This window comes from Cucumis melo, chromosome 10 (genome assembly GCF_025177605.1).
Source record: "Cucumis melo cultivar AY chromosome 10, USDA_Cmelo_AY_1.0, whole genome shotgun sequence".
NCBI classification, from domain to species: Eukaryota; Viridiplantae; Streptophyta; class Magnoliopsida; order Cucurbitales; family Cucurbitaceae; genus Cucumis; species Cucumis melo.
This window is the reverse complement of record NC_066866.1, coordinates 6,268,255-6,277,921: the sequence shown is the minus strand read 5'-3', so window position 1 is coordinate 6,277,921 and position 9,667 is coordinate 6,268,255. Positions and strand designations below refer to the sequence as shown.

The following is a 9,667-nucleotide window of genomic DNA, read 5'->3' as shown; positions in this document are numbered from 1 at the left end:
AACTTACCAATTGAATATTTGAATATTAATTAAAGGGGAAGTTTCCAATACAAAGAAACAAACAACATTGGAGGATGAATGCAAGAAAGAAATAGTAACAAATAGAGGGAATTTGAAGCAAGTAGTGACACGTTGGGAGTAGAAAAGAAAAATGAAAAGCCAAAGACAAAAAGTAAACTCAGTAGTTTAGTCATTTATTGCCTATCAATGTGTATGACCACATAAACTGCTTCAATCAATACCTCCTTTTCTCAACTGTGTATCTTCTCTCTCACATCTCCCTCTCTCTCTCTCTCTCTTTCATCATTTTTTTCTTCTTAACCTCTTTCCAACCGTTACAAGGAAAACTCTCCTATAAAAAATGACCAAACATCAATAAAACTCACAGTCGGTTTGTATAAATACAATAGGCTACTGATATCATCGTGTTGCTTGCGTTCGATGCTTAGGGGTGGGTGAGGCAAAAACTGAAGTCAAAGAGAGGCTCTAAAAAAAGTCAACTCTATGTGTTCATCAACAATTCATATTAGGATTGGTCCACATCATATAATTCTCATCTTATTTATTGGTGGCTTGGAGAGAGATATACATTGACTTAAGCAAGTAGTACTGACTTTGGTGTCATTTACCACTAGGATTTTGAGTTTATCAAATGTAGCTTTTATTTTCCAGTAAGCAAACTTTTTGTTCTTATCGTTCAAATTGTTACTAGAAGCCTTTAGAGACATTTCAGGTGATCTTAGCCTCATTTCCTTTCCATGGTCAAATGTAAACAAGTAGTCCAAATTGTATTTGGACACTCCAATCTACTAAAAACTAAGGGCAGGTACCGCTTCTGATTAAAGAGGATCATCCAAGCAGGAAGTTTCAAAGGTTTTGACATCCAATAGAAAGACCAGAATTAGTACTATTACCAAGATCTTTCGCAAACCGCTGATGTCAGAGGGACGGTTTGGCCCTCAATTCGGGACTTTTAATATGGGTGGGTTGTTTAGCAGCACACCTGGAGAACAGTAACAACCAAACAAAGAAGGCTACTTTTTAAACTACCAGTTCACACAAATATAAACCAAAAGTCAATGGCAGTAAACAATTTAGCCACCTTTCTGGAATTTTCTACTAAAGGCACAAAAATAAGACTATAAAAAATGGTAGTTGTGAATTTGTTGTTAAGTTCCCATTACAAAAGAGAGATTTTATGACCATAGCCGTGACACTACTCCCCAGTACTTGTACATGACCACAAATTATGAATCGTTGAAAAAAAAGAGTTGCTTGGTCTTGCAAAGGTATATAATTAACATAAGGCTTAGCAAATGATTAAGTCCCTAGATACCATTTTTCAATTTTGTCTTTAATGATTCGAAAGTCTAGAAATTGACAAAATGGTACGTACATGATAAACAAAATTGAAAAAATGGAATTATATGTTAAGGCCTAGATCATATATATCTATCTAACGAACCATACCAGATTGTTATTTTGGTTTATGTCACTTTGAATGCCCCAAAGGCCAAAAGTAGCTTTCGTAAACAAACCTTTCAGGAATAAATACAAAGAGGTCCAGTCTAATTTTACTATTAAACAAACGAAATTAAGTCCTTAGTCTAAGGGGCCAAACATAGAGTTTCTAAGTTCCATATCAGAAGGCAATACCATAACCATTTATAAAATTGGTTTCAACCTTGAAAATTATGTGAAGCTCCGTATCTTCCACGAAATAAAACTAATTCTAACTGCCTACTTTCCTCACCTGTGATGAACGAACAATACCGTACGGACACCATTATTCAGCCATATAATACAAGAACGCCATCTTTCCTTGAACTGCAAAGTCAAACAAGAAAAGCTCCATCAATATCATCTACCCAACAACTAGCTTTACTTTTTTCTTTCCTTTTTTTACCTTCACACACGCGAGCCACACTCTCATGACACGGCTTTGATACAAAACAATGCATTCTTTCTTCTACGTACCCTGTTTAAATAAAGTTCAACGTAAAGAAGATTGGTCAAATTTTCTTATCAAAAATATTTGATCATCATACAACGCGTAACAACGTATTTTCTCACAACATTCCTCATCCTTTTAACTACTTTCTGTTCAGATTGATGACAACAAAATCTTGTCTCTTCCTTCACCAACTTGTTCCATTACAAGAATTTTGCTTAATATGAATAAAACAAAAACTTTCAGGCTGATTTCTCGATACCCCACCTAGAAGGAAGAGATACATTAACCAAATTGAGGGATTTAACAAAGGCAAAACATGAGATAAACGAGAAAGGGGTGGGTGAAAAAAATAACTTCTGATATTCAAACAAAGAAAACCCAGTTCCTGATTTGTGCTAACTTCAAATGGTAATTGGAAATTTGATGGTATTGTAGGACGATAATCAAATTGTGACATATGATTAGGTTTAATACCTAAAATCGGCCAAAAATTTCCAAGCATGAGGAAAGTGAAAGGGAAATTTGAAGCAAAAATTAACAACTCGACGGGGATTAAAAACAAAAGAGCTATAATTATGAGAGTAAAATGCGGGGAAAAAGAGAAAAGTGGTTTGCTGGTAATTGACGATTTAGGCGGACTAGAAATTCTGGTCTTTCGTCAAATGCGAACATTTGGATTTGCATTATACGGAAAAGTTGAATGTTCAATCATCATCACAATAAATATCTTCGCAGGCTGAGGATTTTCCTTCCCTAATCCACGTTTCTTCCATTGATATCGTTTTTGAGTTGTTTCATAGATGTCAAAATGAAATCGGAAAATCGAACGGATAATCAAAATTTCGGGATGAACTTATTTGATTTATTTTACAAAGCATAATTATTTTGGTTTTGTTAAATAAATAAAATGGTTGAATCAATCTTGAAAACAAAAACCAACCTTTTAAAATCTAGTTTTTCTAATTTTCAAAATTTGACTTACATTTTAATCGATCCTAAAAATTGGACGACAAACAAACGCATATAGTAGTTAAATTAATGTTTATAGACTTAATTTAAAAAAAAAAACAAAATAGTAATCAAATGAGAATTAGTTTTTTACTTTTTTTTAATTAAATTTATATATTTTCTATGTTTTAAAATCATCTCTATCTTTTTCAAATATAATACTTGAATTCTTAATCAAACTTTTTAAAAAAGTCTTCTTTCTTAAAGTTATTTTTTTTAGTTTTCAAAATTTAGTTTGGTTTTTTAAATCATCCTAGAATATTGATAACCAAAAGGAAAAAATAGTAAGTGAAGTAGTATTTGTATGTTTAAATTACTAAACTATACCTATATTTAGACACGTGGACAATTATATTTGTTTTATAATTTGTTGGTTGCATCATCCCATACTAAAGTTACGAAAAAGATAACATTGTGTTATTACTTAAATTTCATTTTCAATTTTCTAGTTACTCATTTGTTGCTACTTGTTAATCAATTTGAAATTAAAAGTAAAAAGCCAACAATAATAAGACGAGTAGCTTTTATATCTTACAAACATTGTACGGTTTCTTAATTTTTGTTTTTCACATCCTTCACTACTTAGTACGTTTGACGTATGAAAAATTAAAAAATGTCAAAGAAGTGAAAAAGACAATATAAAAGTAATTATTGAGGGTGAGAACTAAGAGTTTTAGTCCTCATAGATAGCAAAAGATGATCTAAATATCAAAGTATCAACACAACAAATTTGATTTTTAATTCTACTTTAACAAGTCATACAAATTTGTCAAAATAAACATAGTTTTAAGTAGCATTAGGTAGATACAATAACCTCAAAGTTAAAAGTTCAAATTTTCTTCCTCGCAATAAAAAAAAGTTGTGAAACTTATGTTTTAAAATAAACAAATTATTTTTGATCATCACAAAAATATATATATAGATAGATGCATCCCATGCTACATTATCGTCTTAGTGTCACTTCATAAACTCTTTTTTTAATTTGTTTTTCTTAATAATTGAAGTAGAAGAGCTAAAAAGTGAAATAATTAGACCTTGTGAAATGGGTAATCCATTCGACACTCTCTCTAGTCTCTCAGTGGGCCGGGCCTTTGATAAGCCCATGAAGATGGCCTACTTAAACTCCCTTACCAAATTTGGAAAACTACCCCAAATTATGTTCTTTTTACAACTTAGTCCCAAACATTTTTTTTTCATGCTTAAACTCTATGTTTAGACAGAGTTGTAGTCTCGAGTATTTTTTTAGTAGGACTTGTAGTCTTCAGCTTTTAAAATTAGCTATAGATCTTGAAAATTTTATAAATTATCCACCAACTAAAAAAGAAAAAGAAAAAGAAAAAGAGAAACCTATTTTAAGGCATAAAATGGAAAATTACCCATTTCTTTTGAAAAAAAAAATAAAACCCCTTTGTTGATGCCAAGATCTTGTGAAGTTACTTCATTCTATTTCTTTTTTGGGGCTTTTGCAAGAATAACAAAAAAATTTATGAAAATAGAGCCCGCGTCACTACATTTTTTAAATTGCAAAAGTAGCAAATTTAAAAGCAGATAGTCATCTGATAACCCTCTGATAGCCTTCCGATAACGCTCTGACAACCGTCTGATAATCATCATATTTGTCATATTCGCAATATACAAAAAAGATGTTATATTTTTTTGTCTATCTTATGCAATTTTCCTTATTTCTTGATATATTTTTTTCCTCTTCGGCCTTACCTCATCTTTTTTTTTTCTTCCTTTGCATGTCATCGTCGTCTTCTTCTTCAACACAACAAGTCCATGTAAGCAATTCTGACGCAACCAACTCTACTAAGCAAATGCTAGAGAAACGATCAAAGAGAGACAAAGAAGACGAGATGACTGAGAGAGAGAGCAAATGATTTGTGAATGAGAAAAAGAAAAGAGGGAGGGAGATGAGAGAGAGACGAGGGATAATTTGTGAGTGAGACAAAAGAGAGGGAGTGAGAGCAAGATGCTTTTCCAAGTATGCGCAAGTAAATTTTGGTAATTTCACTCGAATTTGTCAGCAAACGGTCGTTCGACGTTTAACATTACTTTGCATAATTATTGGTCAGCCGTACAAAATATCTTATTACTACTACACTTGTATAATTATGAAATTGTTACAACTAAACCTAACTTCTAAAGGAAGGATTTAATTGCAATGTTTTTGTAAGAAGTTAATTACATAAATTGAGAGGCTGAGATGCAATTATAACAAACGTATAGATAGTTCATGTATTGTAATTGTATATTAAATTCCAAAGTTCATTTTATCAATCCATTTGTAAAAGGCAAAAACTAACGTACCAACATGATCCACATACAATTTTGGATTAGAAAACATATATATTTCCAAGATATGTTACCACCTGTACAATATTCAAAACTTAAACCTGAACTTGAAGGAGAACACTTGTCGAAGAAATAAAATTATCTATCGGAGTTTAGCTCATAGGATAAGCCACCTATTACCATCACGAAGCTTTATACTTCCATTCATTCTAGAAATGCATTTAAATGTTAACACATAGAAAAATGTAGAAACAAAAAACTATCAGTGACATAAAGTTATAAAAACAAGCAAGTTGAAAGTGGAAATTATATCAGAGGGGCAAAGAACAATTGTGAACAATTGTGTAAGTGAAATTTCTTCACCTCAAAGTTCCAAACAGTTTGCTTAGTTCTCCAAATGAAATCTGAGATATCATAAATAATCAAAATAATAAAAAAGAGAAAAGGACTACAAACAGCATAATGACGAGAGATAAAGATAATGAACTATAATTTAAATTTATGTCAACCATAACACTTATATTAGTGAATAACAATTTGAACAGGTAGAGCATCACAATTTGAATAAGCAAAGCAATAACACAGATCAATCTATCAAAAGGGAAGAAAGGGAGGAAAAGAATGTTCTCTTAGGGTGGTAGCTTTCCAGATAAGTACATGGAAAGCTTCTCCCTTGCAATAGAAGCAGTATTGTCGACAAATTCACAACTTTGTTGTCGGTAACTTGGGTCGTGATGATGAGACAAAGGCATTTCGTCTTGCACCTCATCCTCCATATCGATCACTATATTGTGAAGTAAGCAGCAAACAAGAATGATCCTTGGTAGTCTATGTTTGTCAGGCTTCCACATTACCCCTTTAATGATCTTCCACATCTCTTTCAACCTTGTCAGTGCCCTTTGAGCCACCAACCTGGTGGCAAAATGCCGCTTATTGAATTCGGCTTGATAATCCGGAAGCCCTTTCCCTTGATAAGGAGTTAGTAGCCATGGCAAGAGGGGGAAACCAGAGTCTCCTATAATATACTCTCCTAGTTCTGAACTTTCTGAGAGCCTCATTTTTTTGCCATTTAACCGTTCACCATCTTGTGAAAGTTTGAAAAATCCCGAGCTTTGGAGCACAAGAGAGTCGCTTAAACTGCCTGGCCAACCTGTGATGATGTCGCAGAATCTCATTTCTGGGTCTACAATCACTTGCAGGATCATGCTGCAGTTTTTCTCACGATCAAGCCAGATGCCGTTTGCAGATTCTGACGTTGGCAAAGTCATCATAATGTGCGTCGTTTCAATTACACCGCAACAATTAGGAAGACCTCTGATTTTCTTGAACTTGGACTTTATCTTATCCATATCTTCTTCTGTTGAAGGCCATGAGAGATGGTGGAGGCCTTTCTCTTCCATTGCCTCCACGAAACGCCAAGTTATTTGAGAAACTGATGATTGATTCAGTCCAAACGAATCACCAATGTTAGATAACGATTCACCGGAGCAAAGTCGCCTAAGAGCAACAGCAACTTGATCATTTAGAGACAAAGGCTTGCCATTTAAGTCGGTAAAGCTTGAAGTTTTAGCCATCATAACTTCCTTAACTAGAGAACAGATATAGCTGAATGTCTTTCTTGAAATTTTGAAAACTGATTCAAATTTTGTATTCTTTGACTGAGATAATGGCCCTGATTGGAGGCAAAAATAACAATAAAAGATATTATTAGTCTCTGCTGCAATTGTACTGCTCCCAAGAAAATCTCTTTACGGCATGGCATTGCACTTTCTCGGGTACGAAAAAATGAGAGAGATAATTCATAGTAAAGATGTAACATTTGACATTATTACTGAAGCTATATATTATCAGATCAAGACATCCAACTTATTGATAACTAAATAAAGATTAAAGTGAAATTTTGTGACCAATAATCCAGAAGAAATGCTATAGTTATATTCAGATGAGAAACTGACGAAGCCATTCAATCACACGTTTAGTCAAATGCTTTGATTTTAAACTAATAGTAAAGGTTGACTTATTGCATTGTAAATCGTGGACAGAACAAAGTAACTACTAAATGTGACAAAGAGCCTATGACTTCCTAAACATTGACAGAAGTGAGAATTTTTATTTCACTACATAGACTAATGCTACAGAAAAATTCTGATAACAAAAATTTAAAACCTTAACGTGAATTAATATGTAGAGGACATTCAGTTTATGAAGTCCAAATCATTTTAAGCTGTAACCAACATTTAAGAACCATGGAATAAGAAGATAGAATTACTAGTATCTAATAATACTGAACATGCGCATGTGTTAATTTTTGGTACCTGAAGCTCATTTGATCTTCTGATTTTACCAACGTGAAACAAAATCTACCCACTTTCATCATGCTGTTGGATTATCTAGTAACTTAAAATCAAGAAAAATTAACCTACTGTTTCCGTTGCCAACTTTAAGTGTTTCTGGGAATTTGGATTAAAGTTCGCTCCATTGCTGTTTGGTTGTCAGCTCATCTAAGGTCTGTTGTCTAAAAATACAATAGTCAACGCATATTAAAAAATGATTGGGTCCCAATAGCCTGAAAAAGAATCTTTGCTAAATAGGTGCCTGAAACATCTTTTTAGTATAATGGAGAGCTAACTGACATGGAAGAAGTAAAGGTCCAATTTGAAAAGAATGCTGGAGACACCAAAAAGACAATGGGGAAGAAAGGAGGAATAAACAAGATAGAAAGAAAGAATGAAGGACATGAGACATGAAAAATGGAGGATTGATCCTGATAAAGCTAATGATTACTGCTAATGGGGGATAATCTATTGGTTGATAGATTGTGTATAAACTATGACCTTACTTGAACATGATGCATTCAGGGTTGTACAAAATTGTGTCCTTGAGTTCTAATAAATTTTGTACAAACAATAATTCCTAGGGGATTAAACGAGAACAAAATTAAGCTATCTGGTTTAACATCCTTTCTTCAAGAACTGCTGTCCTAATAAAGCTTTTATATGTCAAGAAGCAATATATTAGGAAATATATCTCTTAGTTGGAATCCCTTCCTTTAGTGGGATGTCTTTTGAGGATGTTTTGTAATCTTTCATTTTTCTCAATGAAAGTTTTGGCATAATAATCTAATCAATTATTGGATCACAGAGTGAAATCGAACAAAGTCCTAAATGAAATATGGAAGACAACTCCTTGGAAACAAAAACTTACCGCACCATCTTCATTATCAAATTTCAACAATTCAATGAGAAGAAAAAAAAGAAGATCATCACAATACAACACAAGTTAACACTCTATAATCCAGCTAAGTGAGTAGCCACTACTTGTACACATCAATTATCAAGTGAACTAACATATCTAAGTCAATAACTATTCCGAAACAGACTTGATCCATCTCCACAGAATTCCAAAAGCAGTACTACTTCTACTTATAAGATCACTTCAACAGGCTGCCCCGAAGTTATAAGATATCAGAAAGAGTTCGAGATTTTACAACAATATCACGGTTCTATAATCACAGAACTCAAAATTTAAACGCATATTCGAAGATATATGATTACTGAACGCTACATTCAACCGCCGTTCGAAAGCCTCGCGAAACACAAGAGAATTCAGTCGAGAGACCCAATAAGAGCAATGGCAATGGACAAATTGAACAAAAGAGCAAGAGAGAGAGTAAAATTAACAAGTAAAAACTAGTTTACCAGTAATCCTTTGGGAGAACTCATCCCACCAATCCAAAGGCTGGAGTTGAGACGATAGTGAAGCAGAAGCGAAGACATTTTGGTCAACCTTTTTCTCAACCTTCTTCTTCCTCTTGAACCCTCTAATGGGTCCCATTCGAAACTCGAAAAAGAAGCAGAAATAAGGCAAAAGATGAAACACCCACAAAAACCCAGCAAGAGAATCGAAGAATAGAATAGAATTCACATGAAGAAAGGTCTCAGATTTGAAGTCTATAGAAGAAAAACAGAAAAGGGTAGCAAAAGAAGGAGAGAAGCATTTTGGAAAAACCAAAAGGGAAGGGGAAGATGAAGTAGTAGTGGGGGTGTTTTGAGGCTATTCGGGTTAAAAAGATATGTTTGGTATTGATGGGTATGTGTTGTTCCTTCTGGTATTGATTTCAAAGCATGCAATAATAAATGGAAGAATATGAAATAGAGAGGGCTTTGGAGAAAGGCAAAGGCAAAGGCAAAGGCAAAGGCAAAGGCCTCAAAGGAAGTTGTAAAAACAAAAGAGAAGAAAAGTTATGCATTGGCCAATTACATCAGGTTGGGGAAAGGACAATGTAGCCGAAGAAAAGGTTAAAAAAAGAAAATTGAAAAAACGAGAGACGGATATGGGCAACTTCATATCTCTCCTTCATTCCTTCTTGTGTGCGTAGTTGTTGATGAAATTCCTTTCCTTTTTTCTTTT

At 33.6% G+C, this 9,667-nt stretch overlaps 1 protein-coding gene and 1 long non-coding RNA gene across 2 annotated transcripts; both read right to left on the bottom strand.

Moving 5' to 3' along the window:
• On the bottom strand, nucleotides 1–2,656 carry LOC103500197 (uncharacterized). The gene is made up of 3 exons (XR_001764130.2): nucleotides 1,907–2,656; nucleotides 1,754–1,827; nucleotides 1–1,003 (listed from the first exon to the last, which is right to left on the bottom strand). It is a non-coding gene; the product is annotated as an uncharacterized LOC103500197 (long non-coding RNA).
• A 3,064-nt stretch (nucleotides 2,657–5,720) lies between these two features.
• LOC103500196 (protein ALP1-like) lies at nucleotides 5,721–9,667 on the bottom strand. The gene is made up of 2 exons (XM_008463421.3): nucleotides 8,956–9,667; nucleotides 5,721–6,929 (listed from the first exon to the last, which is right to left on the bottom strand). Exons 1-2 carry the CDS (start codon nucleotides 9,089–9,091, stop codon nucleotides 5,887–5,889), a joined length of 1,179 nt encoding a protein of 392 aa, XP_008461643.1. The 5' UTR covers nucleotides 9,092–9,667; the 3' UTR covers nucleotides 5,721–5,886.

Bases quoted from the DNA above. Each gene is read 5' to 3' on its own strand.
- LOC103500196 (XM_008463421.3), bottom strand. From the start codon at position 9,091: ATGGGACCCATTAGAGGGTTCAAGAGGAAGAAGAAGGTTGAGAAAAAG. The intron at 6,930-8,955 runs GTAAACTAGTTT...GCCTCCAATCAG, and splicing joins GTTCTCCCAAAGGATTACTG to GGCCATTATCTCAGTCAAAG.